Source organism: Bos grunniens, chromosome 22 (assembly GCF_055505025.1).
Source record: "Bos grunniens cultivar Pamir isolate PY7600 chromosome 22, Bosgru_T2T1.0, whole genome shotgun sequence".
In the NCBI taxonomy this organism is placed as follows: domain Eukaryota; kingdom Metazoa; phylum Chordata; class Mammalia; order Artiodactyla; family Bovidae; genus Bos; species Bos grunniens.
This window is the reverse complement of record NC_141186.1, coordinates 59,847,766-59,867,668: the sequence shown is the minus strand read 5'-3', so window position 1 is coordinate 59,867,668 and position 19,903 is coordinate 59,847,766. Positions and strand designations below refer to the sequence as shown.

At 59.9% G+C, this 19,903-nt stretch overlaps 1 protein-coding gene across 6 annotated transcripts in view; it reads left to right on the top strand.

Annotated features, from left to right (window-relative positions):
- Window positions 1–19,903, top strand: part of EEFSEC (eukaryotic elongation factor, selenocysteine-tRNA specific) — a 110,510-nt gene that overhangs the window by 49,357 nt on the left and 41,250 nt on the right. For 5 of the 6 annotated variants that reach the window (XM_086368831.1, XM_086368833.1, XM_086368832.1 and 2 more), the window contains exons 3-4: window positions 3,741–3,837; window positions 4,645–4,809. In XM_086368831.1, the coding sequence (XP_086224957.1) occupies window positions 3,741–3,837; window positions 4,645–4,809 (262 nt within the window). Of the gene's footprint in view, window positions 1–3,740; window positions 3,838–4,644; window positions 4,810–10,074; window positions 10,384–19,903 lie in introns of those variants that run through there. The other variant, XM_086368834.1, reaches the window with a different exon arrangement.

The window sequence follows — 19,903 nt, the reverse complement described above, 5'->3', positions numbered from 1 at the left end:
GTCTTTCTCTTTATTTAGCACTCGTATCCAAGTCTTGTTGTTTTTGGTGTACAAGCCTTTCATGTCCTTGGTTAGCTTTATTCCTAAATAGTTCATTCCCTTAGATGCTGTTATAAATGGAATTGCTGTCTTAGTTTCCACTTCAGATTGTTTTGGCTAGTATATAGAAACACAGGTGATTTTTGTGTGTTGACTTCGTACTGTGCAACTTTGCTGAATTCGGTTCTCCCCCTGTAAGCACACAGCTGTGGTCCTGAGGTATTTACCTTTCTGACTTGTGCTTTTGTTACTTAACATTTTATAGAGCAGTTCTTCGTGTGACCGTAACTCTGTTGCTGACCCTTGGGAACGGCTTAAGTTTTCTTTCCTGTAAATAAATAATCCCTGATGAACATCTTTGACCAGCATTCAGCTGTGCTCTCTTTTTTCTTTTGAGAGAGTACCGGGTCACAGGGCAGGAGCCCTTCTGAGCCCTTTGCGCATCTCTGGGCGCGCTGACATTTCTCACAGGCGAACTCTAGTGTCTAATTTAAAGATAGATTTGAAAACTCTAAGATGGAATGTTGCTTCACTCTTGTTATAATGATATGTGATTCTTTAATTACTGGTAAGACTGAGCACCTTTCCTTATGTATGTAAATGTTGTAGTTTTGTGTTTAACTTATGCCTGTATGTTTTGTCTGCTTGCCTCTTGCGATTTTAATGCTTACTTTTTGATTTTCAGGAGTGTTTAATATCAATAAGGGTGTCATTAATTAACCCTTTGCCTGTCACATTTCCTATAAGTAAGTCTTTAGCATTTGCTGTCTTTCCATTTTATTTTTTTACATGCAGAAGTTTCTAATTTTTGTGTAGTCAAGCTCTTTGATTATTTTTCTTTGTGATTTCTTTATCTCTGAAAGCATTTAAATTTACTCTTGCATAAGCATTTATCAGTGTTAACAGAAATAAGAATAGAAAGTAACAATGTAGCCGTATCTTCCCAACGCATCACGTCATAGCGCTCTTCCCGCAGGCCCTGTCTCCCCCACACGCACGAGTCTGCGGTGGCTGTTATCACAGCGACGCTGTGCTGTGTTCTAGGCTGCTCTGTTTGTTTGTCCACGGAGGTTGCCGTCTGACAGCATCCTGGGGACTCTTTCTCCCAGACCCGCTCTGGTCCCCCCCTGTTTCTGTTCTAGCCAAGCTGTCTGCTTGCAGCGCCCCTTCCCTCGGCCTGGGGCGCCCTGCACGGCGCGTGCTGCACGCCCACTCGCAGCTGACGTGGTCTCCGGCGCTGGCCTTCTCTCCTGGCCTCCGTGTTTCTTCCTCTGTGGAGCGCGAGCGGATAGGCCTGGCCTCGGCGTGTTTATTGTCAGGGAGCCTTGGACGTGGGGTCCGGACGTCCAGGGGCTTCGTGACGAGCCGTCACGCGCGGAGCACCTGCTGTGCACTCGGCTGGGGCTTCCCTCACAGCCAGCTGCTCACAGTCACCCCCGGCTTTGTGTCTGGCTTGACTTGTGAGCATGGTAAGGAATCATAAGTGTCGCTCGTGGCCTTACTGCCGTTACTTTGTGTTCTGCTGTTCCAGACCCAAAGCTCGGAGCCCGCTGGGCACGGCTTTTACATGCATCACACACACACACAGAATCCCGTGGGTGCTCTTAGCTGATCTGAGGCGGGTCTTGCGCGCTGACGAAGGCCAGCCTGTGCGCAGTCAGCAGCTCTGGGCCCGGCTCACACGGTGAGGAGCCACAGCGGCGGGGGCGGGGCGCCTGCGAAGAGGAGGCGCCCTCTCCACTCCACCCCCAGCCCGCGCTGCTGGGCGGAGGGGCTGTGCTCTGGGCTCTTGCTGCCGTGTCTGGCCAGCGCCCCTGTGTCCCTAGAGCCCAGACAACAGCCGAGCTCTGAACTGGGCAAGGGGGCCACCTGTCCCCCGGGAGCCAGCAACCAGGACACTCGGGGAGCTCAGCAGACCAGCAGGCCAGGTCCTCGGGAGCCTGGGAAACGGCCAGACACCAGCCCAACATGCCGTTGCGTTCTGTTCCAGTGCGTTGCCCAAAAGGGTTTGGATAAATAGTAATTGAATTTCCGAAAGCTTTATGGTTAATCACTGGAATTCTCAGCGCCTGCCTTCCCCCGCTCTGCGGCCCTGGGCCTGGGGCTGGCGGAGCACGGGCCGAGGTGTGTGTGAGACAGGCCCGCATCCCGCTTCAGGCTGAGAGCCAGGCCTGTGCCCCTCTTCGGGCTGAGAGCCGGGCCTGCGCCCCACTTTGGGCTGAGAGCCGGGCCCACGCCCCGCTTCGGGCTGAGAGCCGGGCCCACGCCCCGCTTTGGGCTGAGAGCCGGACCTGCGCCCCATTTCGGGCTGAGAGCTGGCTTCCCCAGGAGCCGCCAAATAGGAGAAATGACACCGTTTCTCTGGGAAGGGGCTCTGAGGGGCACAGACAAGCTGCTGCTCGTGGTGGCCGCCAGGTTGCTGGTTTCCACTCTGACCGAGAGTCGAGAGCTTGAGGCTCCTGCAGGGGCGAGGAAGGCGCGTGGGAACGAGGCAGGTCACAGCGCCACAGTGGTCCCCTTGCCGAGGAGCTCGTGCTGAGCTCTGGCCGTTTCTGCTGACTGAACCTTCTGTGGGCGGCTTCGGGTCTCTGTCGATCTGCAGGGCTCTGAGAAGGCTGGTTCTGATCGCGTTTCCAGTGCTTTTATGAGCAGCCTCTTTGACAGTCTTCACTCCACATCGGCTGGTTTTTTGGTTTGTTGAGTCTTTGACATACACCTCGTGAATGCGCCCAAATCAAGGCACATCCGCCAGCATGCTTATCTCAGAGTTGTTTGTAACAGTGAAGACTCTGAAATGTCCTGGATGAGTCCCACTCGTGGGGACAGCGTGTGCATCCCAGGCCCCGCAGTGATGCAACTGTTCAAGGGCAGAGGCGGCCCGGGTCACGAGCCCAAGCTCTGGAGGCGCCGCCTGCAGCCTGCTGCCGCTGATGGTGGGGTTCGGGGCAGACTAACTCGCCTTCTGAGCCGTTCCTTCGCGTCTGTAAGATGGTGACACTTTCGTCCTCATTTTCTGGGGTTTCAATGAGAGCGTCCGTGTCGTATTCTTGGCTTAGTCAAATGAGCCTATTGTTGTTATTTTTCAACAGAAAAGTCTTTCTAATATACTGGCAAATAAACTAGAAGGATATGAAATTGTGTGACTAACAGAACCAAAATATGAAAAAGTAGTTCCTTGGCAACGCACGGGGAGACTGAGGCTGGAGACTGGACCACGGTGATGAGCCCAGCACGTGACGGGAGTGCACGCTGAGTGTTGTCTCTCTTCTGTGTTTTGTGTTTGTTTTCCAGTGGACGATGTCAGCGTCCACTGCATGGGAATCTTTGCTTAAAGTGGCCGGGCTCGGGTGGCAGAGGCTGTGGGGCGGCCTGCGGGCGTCCAGCACGTCCTGAGTCCCTGCAGGAGGCTGGGCAGGGTCCGGTGGTCTTCCCCGGCGGTCTTTACTCAGGGACCGGGCCTGGCCTCACTGCGCCTCCTCAGGAGGGCTCAGCAAGCAGCTTAAACCCAGGGCCCCTCTAACGTCTGTGGCTCAGCACCAGTTGCTCCTTCGGTCCTCCACATGGGGTCACCAGGCGGGAGCGTGACGGCCGGCCACCCTGCGGTCCCTCCAGCAGGGCAGGCACGGAGGCCTCCGTCGCGCTTGGCCCTCCGGCGGCCCTGGACATGCTCGGTGACCTCGGCGGGCCTGTCTCTGTTCCAGGTTCCGCGGCGCACCTGTCATACCTGTTGCGGCCAAGCCTGGGGGACCGGACGCCCCCGAAACGGAAGCTCCGCAGGGCATCCCGGAGCTCATCGAGGTACGTCAGCTGTATCCACGCGGGGCTCCGCCTCCCTGCCCTTCCTCACAGGGTTAAACCTGAGCAGAACCGGGGTCTCCACCCGCAGCACAGGCCCCCACCCTGCAGGGCCGGGACAGCATCCCGTTAGAGTGCTTCTGGTGGGGAGGTTGGTTGTCATGTTCCGGGAGCCGCACTGAGCTCTTCTCATACGTGATTGTGAACATTCGCAGTCACACGATTATTAACGAACCTTGGGAGGCTTCAGGTATTGATCCGCATTTTGGCAGAAAAGAGCCTGGGGCTCAGAGGGGTTAAGTGACTTGCCCAGGCTCGCACACTGAGCAGGAGGTGGAGCTGGGGTGCAGACCTAGGTTGGCCGGCGGGGTTGGCTCCGGGGCCCACTTGCCCTGGGTCTGCAGACCTGGGTCAGGTGTGGCCACGCACACGGCCTCTGTTTCTGTGATTATGCAGGGCAGACTTCGCTAACTTAGCAAACCTGTTTCTGGGTGAAGCTTTGGTGACTTTTTCGTCACCAGCTCCAGATCGCACTGGTCTGGGAAGCTGGGGTGGTGGTTTCTGCTGCGGACGTGTCCGTGTGTCCCTGTCAGAAGCCTCCGGGCCAGGCCTGCTCACACACTCTGGTCTTTTTCCAAAAGAGTCGTTACCACAAGACCAGGACTCTGGACCGTTCAGTGCCAGACAGCTCTTGACAGTGTCTTCTCTAGTGAAGTCAGGGAGGGGCAAAGTAGAAAGGGTCAGGCGGTCTCCAGGAGGGCGGAGGTGTCGCCCTGCCCACCAGCGTGTGGCACAAGCCTGTCTTTCCAGCTCCTGACGTCCCAGATCTCCATCCCAACGAGGGACCCCTCGGGGCCGTTCCTCATGTCCGTGGACCACTGCTTCTCCATCAAAGGCCAGGGCACCGTGATGACGGGGACCATCCTCTCGGGCTCTGTCAGCCTCGGCGACAGCGTGGAGATCCCGGCCCTCAAGGTCAGTCTGGCCTCGCCCCACGTCCTCTGGGCCCCTCTCGAGCAGTAGGAAGGGGCCAGCCCCCGTGTGCCCCCGCTGCCGGGCCGGGCTGCCCCGTCTTCCCTCTGTCCGTCCCGCCCGCAGCCTGCAACCAGGGCTCACCTCGGTGCTCAGAGCAGCGCTGCCGACTCGAGCCTCGTGGGCAGGGGTTCTCGGTGAAGGTGGGAGGCCCCTGGGAGCACGGGCCCTGAGTGAGGCGCCGGGCAGAGCCCCTCCGCTTTCTGCAAGCCCCCGAGTCAGGGTGACAAGGACGCGTGGGCGCTCATTCCCGAGTCCCTTGTGCCTCACCGCAGGGATTTCACGTTAAACGCAATCAGACCGCGGCTGCTCAGGGCAGGAGAGTCTGGGGACACTGGGATGATGGCGCGTTCCTAGCGTCAGCCCTGGCGCTGCGTCCCCCGTGGAGATCTGGGGTGGCAGCGGGGGGTCCCCGCCACCCCTCCTCCTGGTCCCTTCCGGCCCGGTGTCCAGTGGCCCTGATCCCTCCCCTCGGGGGCCTTTGTTTCCTGGAAAGGAAACATGGGTAGGCCGCCCATCCTCTTGTCCATGGGGAACACGGGCTAGTGAGAACCTGCGAGGCCCCCTGGCGTTCCGGGCCCAGGGAGGGTCTCCAGTCCTCAGACAAGGCGAGGGGAGGGCAGTGGCGTGTCCGAGAACGCATCTCAGCTGGGTCCGGGGCCAGGGATGCGGCCCTTGGGGCTTCTGTGGGCCCAGAGGCTCATCTGCAGGGCAGGCCCGGGCGGCCCCTGGGATTTGTTGTGCTGGGTTTCAGACTTGCCGGGACCATGACCTCTGAGCTTCCACATTCTCCATGTGCCTGCGTGTGAGAGCCAATGGCTTGTCCACACAGCGAGGTGTCTTGCCCGGAACAAAGCACCCCAGACCACTCAGACCTGGTTTGGGGGCTTAGATGGCAAGACATGAGCTGGTGTTGAGAGGGGAGTTTTGAGCTCGTTAGAGTTAAGGCTGTAATGGGGTGATGATCCGGATACTGGGAGGGGTGACAGTGTTTTGCACACGAGCTGGTGTGGCATTTGGGGCCAGAGGGTGGGCGGGCATGGGTGGCTTGTGCCCCAACAAGCACTGTGCCCTCAAGAACCTCCAGGAGAGATGTGAGGCTCTCACCCTGGGCAGGGTGGGCTCTCCACCGATGACAAGCATCCAGCGACACAGGGACTCTCAGGGAGGGGGCGTGTGACGCTGGGGGCTGAGACCGCGGCACTGCAGCCCGAGCCCGGGGGCGCGCCTGGTAGGGAGGGGGCGTGTGACGCTGGGCGCTGAGACCGCGGCACTGCAGCCCGAGCCCAGGGGCGCCCGCAGCCAGGAGGAATGGGGGCCGTCCCATCGGAGGCCCCAGGGCCTCAGCCCGGCCGACACCTGGGCCTCGGCCGCGTGCCTCCAGAGGCACAAGAGGACACGCTCCCACTGTTCCTACGGTCGAGCCTGGGGCGACCCGCCGTGGTCCCAGGAGTGAGTGGGGATTTCAGACGACAGGCCGCTGGGGCCTCGGGCTGGCCCTTCCTGTAGCATCTCAGACGGCTCACTGTCCAGGCTGCTGGTGGGAGATGCGAGCCTTGGGGCTCTGCAGGTGGGTCGGTGCTCACTGATGGCCAGCCCCACTCTCCCACTCCTCCCCGTGACCCCATCTGACCTGGAGGAAGGCCTTGACCCAGGAGACAGTAGTTGAAGCCGCTTGGCTAGCGCCAAAGCCTGGCTCTGGGCACTGTGACCGCGTCCCTGGGAGCCCCCGCTCAGCATCACATGCCCGGGGTTCTGGGGTCCTGCAGGGTCGGCTCCGAACTGGATGGCTCTGCCCTGAGGCCACAATATCCCCATCAGACTTCCCTAACCGCCTCGGACGCCTCTGACCGCCTGAACTCCCCAGGCGGCACAGCCCAGCCCCTGCAGATAAACAGCCACATCCCCTCCTGGCTGCCCGCAGCCTGCCAGACCCCGGCCTGGCCCTGCCGCCGTGTCCACCCCCAGCTGGGCCCATTATCTGAGGGGGAGTGAAGGAGAACCGAGACCACACGGCTGACACCCCAGGCCCTGCCCCTTAGGCTCCCGGGACCTACCACGCTCAGCCGGGGGCCCTCCAGTAAGGCGCGGCCTTGGGGGCTCCACTGGCGACGTGTCCACTGGCGACCCACCATCAGGGCTGTGTCATAGGACCCGTCGGAGGTGCCGGCCGTGAGGAAGGGAACAGGGACCCGGGTCGGGCCACAGGCAGGGCCCTCCGCCCTCTGCTCCACTGCCGTCACAGCCCAGATCCCGAGGGCCCCCATCCACTACCAGGGGGATGGCGGAGAGCACCCCATGCCAGCAGGCTGCCTTGCCATTCGGCACTGCTGTCATGGGCATCCATGTGGGTCCATGCACAGGGAACGTGGGTCCTCTCCTGGTTGTGTGGGGACAGGACATCTAGCAGGCCCCTGAAGTGGGGTGCATGTCCGAGCCCGAGGGTCTGCTGAGAGCCACGTTGGTGTGATGAGGAACGGATGTCCCCATGGGGTGTGGAAACCTGTTCAGTGATAAGGCTTTAGAGGAAGTTCAGATCTCGATAGCATACTCCTCCAGATGGGGTCTGCATGCAGGTGGACTCACCTCTCATTCAAACCCCACAGAGGAGGCACCATTTGAGACGACCCAGTGGCGTCTCCCCTGTCCTTGCTTCCGCTGGGAAGCTGATCCCTGGGGTGAGGCAGGTCCTACTTGGTCCTCCCCTACTACCTCTGCCACCCCTGCCTCTGGCCGGCCTCACCTGTGCCCTCCCTGCCCGCAGGGGTCTCTCCTGGAAGCTCCTGGCTGTTCCCCAGGCAGCCGGCCACGCGCCTCCACGTGTGTTTCTTCTATGGGTCCCACTGCAAGGACCTCCTCGAGGGCAGAGACTGCGTCCGCCCAGCTCCGCGCTCTCAGCACCCGACCCAGGGCCCAGCGCAGAGTAGGCTCCAGAAACCATTCAGTGAACGAAGCAGCGGGAGAAAGCCAGAGAGAAGCGGCTGGTTTCTTAGTAGACTTTTGATGCAGGTGACAACCTCAGAGGGCTGTGTGGACCCTGCTCCCCGGGCCCGGGGACAGGACCGGAGCGGGCTGCGGCCTCTCCAGTGTGGTTCTGCGTCCTGGCACCCCCCAGCCAGCAGGCCCAGGGCTCATGGTAAGCCAGGCGCCCGGGGCTGCAGCCCCGGCCGAAGCCTCTGCCTCGGTGCCCACCTCCTCCTCAGCCGTTTCCTGGTACAGAAGGCTTGTCTGGGAGGGTGCCAGGCCGGTAGGGCCCCTCGCCCAGCCCCGCCGGCCCGGGCCGGCCCTGCGGGGAGACGCGGCCCCCTGGGCCGTGGTCCCTCCTGCCTGCTGTCCTCTCGGCCGCTGCCGTGACCCTCTTGGTTTTATTTTCCTCGTTAAAGGAAAGTAGAGTGTTTCCTGAGTGTGCGTAGAGCCAGTGTACCGCTTACACTGAATATTTATCATTCTTTCAAGAAATAAAACAATAATAAAAACACCATAAACATCGCTTTAATCATGCACAGGCTTCAACTTGTAATAATTCTGGGGAAACGGCAAGTGAGAGGTCTCCCTAAAGTAAAGGCACTTGCCTGCTTTTGTTTGAAGTTTTGCTCAAACGCTTTATTGTATAACCTGTTCTTATTTTTAAAAAAATGCCAACCATTGTAGGTTTTTTTTTTTTTTTTTTGGGGGGGGGGTCTTTTCAAAAGTACTTAAATGAGATGCTTCTGGGCAGCGGTAAATCAGAGTCGAGCCAGCCTTGGGGGACTGTGCCAGCCACAGTTAGGTCCCTTGCTTGCTGTCAGTGACCCTCATGTATGAGGACTCGGGCGTGGGTCTGTAGCTTAGGACATGTCCAATGGGTTATTGCATCTGCCTGCTCGTGCGCCCTCTCCTCCCGCCCGCGCGCCCTCTCTCCTCTCCTCTCCCGCCCGCACACCCTCTCCTCTCCCGCCCGCCCTCTCCTCTCCCAACCGCTCGCCCTCTCCTCTCCCAACCGCTCGCCCTCCCCTCTCCTGCCCGCGTACCCTCTCCTCCTGCCCGTGCGCCCTCTCCTCTGCTCTCCTCTCCCGCCCGCGCACCCCCTCCTCTCCCGCCTGTGCACCCTCCCCTCTCCTCTCCTCTCCCGCCCGCACGCCCTCTCCTCCTGCCCGTGTGCCCTCTCCTCTCCTCTCCCGCCCGCATGCCCTCTCCTCTCCCGCCCGCACGCCCTCTCCTCCTGCCTGTGTGCCCTCTCCCCTCCTCTCTTCTCCCGCTCGCGCGCCCTCTCCTCTCCCACCCGTGCACCCTCTCCTCCTGCCTGTGTGCCCTCTCCTCTCCTCTCCTGCCTGCGCACCCTCTCCTCTCCTCTCCCGCCTGCCCTCTCCTCACCCGCCTGCTCGCCCTCCCCTCTCCCGCCCCCGTGCCCTCTCCTCTCCCACCCGTGTGCCCTCTCCCTTCCTGCCGTGCGCCCTCTCTTCTGCTCTCCTCTCCCGCCCGCACGCCCTCTCCTCTCCTGCCTGTGCACCCTCTCCTCCTGCCCGTGCGCCCTCTCCTCTCCCGCCCGCGCACCCTCTCCTCTCCTGCCCGTGCACCCTCTCCTCCTGCCCATGTGCCCTCTCCTCTCCTCTCCTCTCCCACCCACATGCCCTCTCCTCCTGCCCGCGTGCCCTCTCCTCCTGCCCGTGTGCCCTCTCCTCTCCTCTCCCGCCTGCCCGCACGTCCTCTCCTCTTCTGCCCTTGCACTGGGGTGGAACTGTGGTCCTCGTGACAGGGCAGATTCCCGGAGAGCAGGTGACAGGTTCCCGCGTGAGGGTGGCGGGGGCGGGCCAGGTGCTGAGCTGGGAATACGCCTGCAGTGGCCCTGCTGAGAGGCAGCTTAGTGAAGGTGGCGACCTGAGTTGCGGAAGGGGCACTTTAGCTGACGCTCGAAGATGGGACGACTCAGACGGGCAGGGAGGTAGTGGGAGCAGGCCTGGGGGGTGCGGCAGTTTCAGCCTGTTGAAGACGGTGGTGCCTGTAACGTGCAGGAGGTTCCAAAGGCCGCAGAGGAGAGCGTGTGCGTGTGTGTGCACAGGGACAGGCCACAGGGCCCAGCAGGTTGGGGCACCTGGGTCCAGCAGGCGGCCCCGCAGTGGGCGTCCGAGCGGTGTGGGAGGCGGCATTCCCAAGCCCGGGGCTGGACTGACGGGGCCTGGTGCAGGGGCGGGCGCGTCCAGCTCGGCTCCCAGGCCTCTGGCTTGAGGAGCAGGTGGGCTGGTGCGGCCATTGTGGAGGGGGAGCCAGAAGTCTGGGGTGGGGGCAGAAGCGGAGGGGAGCATGCGCTGGATTTTAGTAAGTCTGGGCTCTTTGGGGGCATCCAGTTGGAGGGGCAGGCTCGGGGCTGAGGCTTGGATGTGTGGGAAAGCACGAACTCGTGCGCTGTTGGCGTGTCCAGCGCAGCCTGGGGGCCTCTGGCGAGGAAAGACAGCTGTGCTCCTAAAGTTTTCTTCCTGATGCCTGGAAGCACCCAGCCCTCCTCCTGGCCCTGGTGTGGGAGCCGTCCAGCTCTGCAAGGTGAGGTCTGAGAGGCCCCGCGCTGGCACCTCGGCAAGGAGGGAGGGTCCTCCCAGGGCTGTTTACACTCTCCAGGGTGACAGGCCCCCGGCCGGCTTCGGGCGGAGCTGCCCCGGCCTGCCTCGTGCCTGGGCCGGTCTGCGAAGCGTCCGGCCGCGGGGAGGGCAGCCTACCCCCAGCCCCGACGCTGCCGCCGCCAGAAACAAGCAGGGTGACTGGGCGGAAGGTCAGGAGTTTAAGAGCTTGTTTTATTCGAGACGGGGCTAAGAGACAGGAGGGAGTGCGCGGGTTTATATGTGGATCCTGGTATTTGCTTTGAGCTGCGGCGAGTGGTCGGGCAGGGAGGGGAGGCCGCCCGCCAGGGAACGCTGCCAAGCAGAGCTCCACTAATGCGGTCCAGACGCGGCCCATCTCCCGCCTAATGCAGTCCTCGCGGCAGGAAGGGCCCGGCAGGGCGGCTTAACCCTTCAGGAGCTGCGGTCGGACCACGCTCAGCCCTGGGCCCCACCCGCCCATCATGGGAGCCTGCTGCCCCATCAGGGTGCTGGGGCATCTCTGGTCACTCGACTGCTGGACGCACCCTTCAGGGCACTGACCGGGGCGAGCATGTGGGAGACATTTGCTCAGGAATAAGGTGGCCACACGGTCTACAGGGAGGGGTGACTTGCCCAGGATCTCGGGGCTGGTAGGAGGCAGAGCGGGGTGGGACCTGATTCCCAGGTACAGCTCTGTGTGGGCCCAGGACCCTCTGCCTGGTCAGCGTCCCAGGTTACAGCTCTGTGTGCGCCCGGGACCCTCTGCCTGGTCAGCGTCCCCCGGTTGCCATGGGGGCTGTAGACCTTGCTTCCTGGGAGGACCGGCCACCACATCCATTCACCTGCCTCCCAGGGCAGCAGCCACGGAGCTCAGGGTGTCCACGCGTGAGCATCCCCGACAGGGTGACGCCAGTGTGGGTGGAGGGACCACGCTGGGACCGCCAGGCCTGCGAGGGCATGGGTGCCCGCCGGTCTGCGCTGGGCCCTCAGCACATTCTGTGGGTGAAGGAGTCCCATGCATGTACGCATGCTTCCAGCCGTGTGGGAAAGCGTGTGTGCGTACACGTGTTCGTGTAAACTGGTCAGGAGAGACCTGAGACGCGCGCGGCCCAGGGCTCTGCGTCGTGGGTCCGTCTTGGGGGGAGGGTGGAATCAGAGCGCGGAGAGGCTTCCGTGTTCTCGTCGCGGTGCTCGGCATTCAGACCTTTCCAACAAGCTGGTACTCGTGTTTCTCGTGTGGCTTTTAGGGAAGGAAAACCAGACTCCGTGGCGGAGCGGCTTCTGTCGTGCGCGTCCGTCTCCTCTCAGCCCCGGGCCCTCACCTGCGGACGGGCGGGCGGCCCGGCCCGGCCCTGCTCGGGGAGGCGGGCGGCCCCAGGGAGGCGGCCGCGCGCGCTGGGCCCAGTGCCGGGCGTCCTGCCGCCTCCTGTGCGAGCGGAGCTGGCAGCCCGGCCCGGGTCTGACTTGGCCTGCGGGCCCGAACGGATTTCCAAAGGGCCCGCCTCGTGAACCTGACCGTCTCCCGGAGGGGGAGCCGCCCCCACAGCGTCCTGTGCTGCCCGCTGACCCTCACTGTCCGCCGCCCAGAGGCCGCTGAGGGAGACGGTCTGACTGATGAAGCGCTGCCACCAGCAGCTGGAAGTGCTGGCCTGCCCGCGTCCTGTTAGGCGCGCCCGCGTCTGGCCCGGCGTGCCTGCGTCGGGTCAGACGTGCCCACGTTGGGACCAGCGTGCCCACGTCAGGTCAGGCGCGCCCACATGGGGCCCAGCGTGCCTGCGTCAGATCAGCCCTGCCCACGTGAGGACCGGCGTGCCCGCGTCGGGTCAGGTGTGCCCGCGTCGGGCCAGGGGCACCTGCGTCAGGATCGGTGTGCCCGCGTCGGGTCAGGCGTGCCCGCGTCGGGCCAGGCGCGCCCACGTCAGGACCGGCGCGCCCGCGCTCCAGCCCCCTCCCGGCCGCAGCCACGGGTCACGGGAGCCGCGAGCGCTTTTGAAGTACAGCCTAGATGTTTGGCTTGACCATGTCTGTTTGCTTAAGCATCGCCCTTGCCAGTTCGTTCGGACCTTCTCTTTCTTTTAAAAACATGCCGCTTGCCAAAGGTTATTTTGGATCTGTTTTTGTTTATCAGGTGAATTGTTCCAGCACGATTGGAAGCAGACACACGCCTGAGCCACGCTCGGCCGCGTGCACGCGCGCATGCACACACACGCGCACAGGCCCCGTGCACACCCCTCAGGGCCCTAGAACATACACGGCACACTGGGGGTCTGGGAGCTGCGGCGGGGAGAGTGCCGTCGTCCAGGAGCTAGCAGTGGCAGGGCTGTAGGTGGGAGAAGCTGGGCGCTGACCTCGGAGACCCAGCCAGGGGAGTGTGGTGGAGCTCTGGGCCCGAGCAGGGCTCCTGGCTAGGTGAGCTGCTTCGTGCCCCGGCGCCTGCGGCGAATTTCTCCGCAGACACGTCTCCCGCCGTCGGGACCCACTGTGCGCACTCGGGGCTGCTCAGAAAGCCCTGTCTGCTCCGAGGGGCGCTGTGCCCAGACGGTGGGGGGCTCGGCTCTCTGGGGTGGGCTTACCTGAGACAGGGTCCTGCGCGGAGGAGCGGCCTGACCTGGCACTGGGTCTGCTCCCCTCAGGCTGTCGGGGCCCCTCCGTGTCTGGACTTCGCTCTACTCCATGTGGCGTGGCCTTGGGCCAGCTCCGGCTCCCGGGAGCCCCTCGAGCTGTGCTCAGTCCTCATTTCCAGTGACGCTGCGTGGTCCCCAGGCCTGGGGTGCCGTCTGAGGCTGGACCCGGGCACGGTTGCAGTCACCCAGTGACAGGGCTGGGGTCCCCGACATGATGGCCGTGTGATGTGGCCACCCCCAACCCCCGGCCTGCAGGAACCCGCATCCTCCCCCAGCCTGGGACCAGTGGAGGGAGGTCCAGCCGGCGGGTTTGGATACCGCTTCCTTCCTCCCCAGATGGGAGCGGGGAGACTCACGTCTTAACGTTTTCTTCAGATTAAAAAAAAATGCTCATCAGTAAAAATTTGAAGCTTCTGTAAAGGATGTGGAGGTGACCTCCAGCCCCACCTGGGCCCCTCTGTGGTCACCCTCAGCCAGCTCGAGGGCGTGCAGACAGTGTGATGCACGTGTTTGGCCACATGTTCTCCCACACGCACAAGCTGTGCGCTGGTCCTTTTCGATATGTAGATGGAGAGATTGTGCAGTTACACAGCTGACTGTACAGCACAAACGTAATTATGTTTTTATCTGAGTTTGGGGATCTTTCTAGAATGTATCTTATGCTCCTCTCGTTCCTTGAGCGTCTCAGTCCTTCCTAGAACACTGCGTGTGACTTTCTCTGCACGTGACGACTCGGCTCATCTACTTGAACTCGTGGACTTCGCAGGGTTGGCGTTGACAAGTGTGGGCTGTTGGCTTCTCTGAAGGGAGCCCTGGTAGCCTGTCCAGTGGAAGGGGTCACTGTGCAGGCCACGGGGCTGCTTGCAGAGGGCAGGTGTGAGAGGGTCCAGGTGGGCTTCTGGGCACTCCTGGGGTTGCCTCATGAGGGGGTAACCCTCCCATTTGCCTTAACCCCAAGAGCAAGGGAACACTGAGAGGTGTTATCAGAGGAGGAGCGGGGAGAAGTCAGACTGCGGGGCCCAGAGTGGGTGTGGCGAGCCGGCTGGTCCCAGCAAGGGATGGTGGACTTTGGTCCAGGGTGGTGCCAGGAGAGAGGATGGCCGTGCCCAGCAAGCGACACCCTGGATGCAGGCAGGTGGGGCTGGGAGAAGGTGCCCGCAGTGTGGGGGCCGTGGTGCCTGAGACGTCCGGGCAGACAGCATGGTGCTCCGACATCCAGAGCAGCAGTGGAGTCCGGAGGCCTCCTGGACGGCAGGTCCCTGGAGCCAAGGGCAGAGTGAGGTCATTTGAGGAGTTTAAAGAGGAGGCCTTGCTTTCTGCAGAACCGTGGGGCGTGCTGTGTGTATGTGTGAGTGAGGCACCTCTGCACGCTTGCCCCCTCACTGTGGGCACCGCCCCGTTTCTCCGGCGCCTCTCACACCATTCCCAAGCCTGTGTCGAGCTTCGGCGCCTCACCTGTGCCTCTGTGTACTTCCTCGTAGTTTAGCCAACACCTTTACATTCGTCGAGTTGAAGAGGGAGCTGGGTGACATCTGTGAGCCCGAGAGTGTGCTCAGCCGGCTGCGCGCTTTCTGTCTGGAACGACGCAGACGTGTGCCCTCAGCAGCTGCGTCTGTGCTCTGCCCCAGGCCCCGGTGGCGCTCACACACCTGTGCTCCAGCTCCACCTGCATCCTCCGCTGGTGCGCCTTTGCGGTGGGGGTGGCGTCCGTCCTGGGCCCACCCGTCATGTGCGGCTCCATCAGGACTCTGTTCTTCCTGGAGTTCCTGCAGCTCGCGTCGCCCTCCGGGGGCTCTTGCCCATCCAGAGGGGTCTGTCCAGGGTCTGTCTCCACCCCCACACTCTGGAAGCTCCCTGAGCTGGGTGGGGGCAAGAAGGGCCGTGAAGGTGTCCCTCCTGGCAGAAGTGTGTGTGTGAACTGCCTGGACTCTTTTTCACGGGCGATCTGTCGCTCCCACTGTTTGCTTGCTAAGTGTGTGTCATGTCTCGTACGCTGGGCTGTAGCGTGGCACCTCCTTACCTGCTGTTCAGCCGCTTGTCAGGCTCCTGTGTCTGCCGGACGAGCCCCATGCTGTGCTTTCTGAGCCCTTTCTTCATCCTTGGGGTCGCAGGCTGCTGCGGGCCCCCTGCCCAGCCCCGGGGTCAGCCGTTTCCACAGGGAGCCCACTGCTTCCCCGGGGAGCGCGGGACGCAGAGGCCAGGGGCTGGGGCTGGGCCATCCCTGCGCCTGGGCCTCTCGCCCACCTGAGCTGGGAGACCGACTGTGCACACAAGCCGTGCGCACACGTCTGTAATTACAGACACACACGTGTCTGTCCGTCTCTGTCTCCACCCGGCCACGCAGGTGCATCCAGACGGATGTGAGCTCAGTGGAGCCCCTTCCCGCACCCACCCGCCAGCCCAGCCCCACCGCCCTCCCTCCGTCCACCTCCCTGTCTGCTGAGCTCCTGTTGCTAGACTGTGAGCCCAGGCCCCGGGTGCTGTTTCAGTCCATGGGCACCCACTGGCCCTGAGCCCCCATCCCTGGCTGCAGGACGGTCGCCGTTCTTGCAGATGGTGTGAGCTCTGAGAGCTAGCTTGGCAGATCAGGTGGCGAAACACCCCCTCCAGTCTGTCGTTACCTTAGTTTCTAACTGTTAGAGAAGCAGGTGACGGCTTCCTCCTGATGGAAGAATCCAGGCTCCACTAAGGTGAGCCGCGCGTGTCCCTCACTTGCACCGCGTGCGGTTTCTTTCCAGGGGCGTGTGCGCTCCCAAGCCCTTCCCCTGCTCTTTCTTCAGATTGTGACACCTTGATACACACGTTGTTTTGTGCCTTGGTTTTTTCCCACGGAAGCTCTGTCTCCTAAGGCTCACTGAGGACCCAGCGCTCCCTTCTTTCGTCCCAGCGCGAGGTGATAGTGCAGAGCCGCCCGCGCGTGCCCGTGGCCTGTGCTCGCCCCCTGCCCCCTGCGCCGCGGGCTGCCCCACAGCCACCTCTGCCCCGCCCATGGCCACGGAGCCCCCGAGAGGGAGTAAGCGGGACGCTGTCCTGCATGCGTGTCAGCGGGTCGGTTCTTCTGGAATGACTGCTTAGCCCTTCACGCGCCTCTGTACCGGGTTGTTCATCTTTCTGTGGGTCTGAGGTTCTTGTTTATTGAGACATGTGTCCTTTGTCAGATAACGTGTGTTGAGGTGATTCCTCTCAGGCACTAGCTTGCCTTTTCATTTTCTTGATGATGCCTTTTGAAGGCTTTTAATTTTGAGAACTGCAGTTCATCGATTTTCAAATACATAGCTTGTCTTTTTTTTTTTTTGTCTCTAAGAAATCTTTGCGTGTGCTCACCCCACAGTTAGGAATATATTCTGTTTTTCTCCTGGAAGCTCTATAGTTTTAGCTGTATATTCCATGTTCTGTTCTATGTCCCATCCCAGATTAATTCCCTTATATGAAATGAAGAAGGAATTGAAGTTTATTATTTTTTCATATTTCTTTTTCATTACCATTTATTGAAAAGATTTGCTTTTCCCATTGAATCTCAGTGGGATCTTTGTAGAGAAACATTAGCTACTGTGTCCGGTCTGTGTGTAGCGCCTGTTCTGTACTGTCCATCTTCTACTCTTGTTCTAATCCCAGTCTGCCTTGATCACTGTAGCTTTTCATTCCAATCCCAAAGAAAGGCAATGCCAAAGAATGCTCAAACTACCACACAACTACACTCATCTCACACGCTAGTAAAGTAATGCTCAGAATTCTCCAAGCCAGGCTTCAGCAATACATGAACCATGAACTTCATGATGTTCAAGCTGGTTTTAGAAAAGGCAGAGGAACCAGAGATCAAATTGCCAACATCTGCTGGATCATGCAAAAATCAAGAGAGCTCCAGAAAAACATCTATTTCTGCTTTATTGACTATGCCAAAGCCTTTGCCTGTGTGGATCACAATAGACTGTAGAAAATTCTTAAAGAGATGGGAATACCAGACCACCTGACCTGCCTCTTGAGAAACCTAAATGCAGGTCAGGAAGCAACAGTTAGAACTGGACATGGAACAACAGACTGGTTCCAAATAGGAAAAGGAGTACGTCAAGGCTGTATATTGTCACGCTGCTTATTTAACTTATATGCAGAGTACATCATGAGAAACGCTGGGCTGGAAGAAACACAAGCTGGAATCAAGATTGCTGGGAGAAATATCAATAACCTCAGATATGCAGATGACACCACCCTTATGGCAGAAAGTGAAGAGGAACTAAAAAGTCTCTTGATGAAAGTGAAAGAGTAGAGTGAAAAAGTTGGCTTAAAGCTCAATATTCATAAAACTAAGATCATGGCATCTGGTCCCATCACTTCATGGGAAATAGATGGGGAAACAGTGGAAACAGTGTCAGACTTTATTTTAGGGGGCTCCAAAATCACTGCAGATAGTGATTGCAGCCATGAAATTAAAAGACACTTACTCCTTGGAAGAAAAGGTTGGAGAAGACTCTTGAGAGTCCCTTGGACTGCAAGGAGATCCAACCAGTCCATCCTAAGGGAGATCAGTCCTGGGTGTTCATTGGAAGGACTGATGTTGAAGCTGAAACTCCAGTACTTTGGCCACCTCATGCAAAGAGTTGACTCATTGGAAAAGACCCTGATGCTGGGAGGGATTGGGGGCAGGAGGAGAAGGGGATGACAGAGGATGAGATGGCTGGATGGCATCACCGACTCGATGGACGTGAGTTTGGGTGGACTCTGGAGGTTGCTGATGGACAGGGAGGCCTGGCGAGCTGCAGTTCATGGGATCACAAAGAGTCGGACACGACTGAGCGACTGAACTGAACTGTGAATTTTGAAGTCAGGTCGTGAATTTTGAAATCAGTGAGTCTTTTTGGTCTTTTTAGATTTTTTTCTTTTTTTTGGCCTTTCTAGGTTCTTTGCATCCATGTAAAATTTCAAATCAACTTTATTTTTTAAAAAAAATATATACTGGAATCTTGACTGTCATCTGTATGGACTCCATAGAACACTGTGGGGACACTTGGCGTTTCATGAATGGCGACTGTTCCAGTCCGTGAACATGGCGTGCCTCTCCGTTGCTTCAGGCCTTTACTTTCTCTCAGCAATGTCTGGTTGTGTTCAGTGCAAAGTCTTGCAGAGTTTTAGTAAACCTATCACCGAGTCTTTTATCTGACACTGTTTAAACAGTGCTTTAAAATTTTGTTTGCTGTTAGAGGGAAGAAATAAAATTGGTTTCTGTATGTTGATCGTGTGTCCTGCAATCTTGCTAAAGTCAACTCGCCGAATCCAGTGCCTGTTTTGTGGAATCCTTAGAACTTTCTCTGTAAACAGTCATGTTTCTTGGAAACACATATGGCCCTTTCCTACCTTTTTTGCTTAGTTTTTTTCCTGCCTCAAAGTAGCAAGAAATAAGAGAAGGCTGCTCCATGCCCACGGCTGCACCCTGCCCAGACCCAGGCCCCCGTGGGCGGGCTGTGCCAGTGACCCCGGGCGTGCTCAGGTGGAGAGCCCCCGGGGCCGGGCTGGGGGCCTCAGCCAGGTGCCCGCTGGGTGTCCTCCCCCCCAGAGCCCGTGCTGTGCCCCAGGGCTGACCCACCAGGACCTGGCATCTGAAGGGCTGGCGGGGAGAGCCACGTCTTCCCGAAAGTTCGTCCTCATCAGGGGAGTGTAGAGGGAAAAGCGAGTCAGCTCCGTCACGTGTGCACCCTGGACTCAAGCTGATGGCGGGTCAGCTCTCTCCTCCGCACGGAGTGGGTGTGGCCTTAGCCGCACCCAGACCCGAGCATGACCTGACCCTGCTCTGAAGCTCAGGTCTGTCCTGGGAGGGACCCCGGGGGCTTGAGGACCGTCCCTTAAAGACCAGCGGCCACTCCGGCGTCACCCAGTGGAGGAGGGAAGGGCTTCCCGGACAGCAGCGTGTGCGGACACGCGGGAGCAGGGAGCGGCCGAGGCTGCGCTCAACGCGTGGCCTTCCATCTGCGTGGTCACCGTTGCAGAGCAGAGACACAGACGGCCCCCCCATTAGGTGCGGTTGCCATGCTGACCGAGTGCCTCTTGTGTGCGCTTCAGGCCTGCGCTGTGCCCCCAGCGGGCACGTCCCGTGGGCTGGGCGGGCGGGGGCATCGTGTGACCGTGGAGTGTGCGCCCGTGACCCCACATGGGACGTGCCTGGTCAAGGGGTGTTTCATTCGGGCGTCCAGACTGGAGTGAAGCAAAGGGGGCCAGTTCCAGGAGCCGCTCCTCGGGGTCCGGGCACCCCGAGGTGTGTCCTGCCCAGTGCTGGCCCTTGGTGCCGCGGACGCAGGCCGTGTCCACTCCCCGAGCCGCGCTGACCCCCAGGCTGCCCTCGGGGCCGGGCAGCAGAGGAAGCGAGTTCAAGCCTGTCACCTGTTTGTAGTTTTCGTAATTTCTGATTTGGCATTTTGATCAGTCTGTTTCTGGTCAAGGAAATGCATCCGCATCTCATAACAGGAAACCCTTTTGTGATCTTTACTTCAAGGCATTTTTCTCTCTCTCTCTCTACTTCCCCCGTCGTTTTTTCTCTTTTGGCAAAAATACAGGCCCAATATGATGTGCGTCTTATTAAAAGTTCAGCATAATTTATTGCCATTGGTTTGTTTACAAAGTCAACAATCCCCAACTGCACAGCGTGGCCTTCCTACAGTCACTGCTCTTTTCAGACTTTCTTGGCTTTTCCTTGGGGCTAGGGTTGGGGTGGGGGACAAGGAAGGGCCCACACTTGAAGGGGTTGCGTGGCTCCAGGCTGATTCCTCCCAGGTCACAGCACTAACCAGACGCCCCATGACGCAGCAGAGCCACCGCCATCAATGCGGGGGTCCCGGGGGTGGTGGACACCAGGAAACTCTACCCCCTCCTCAG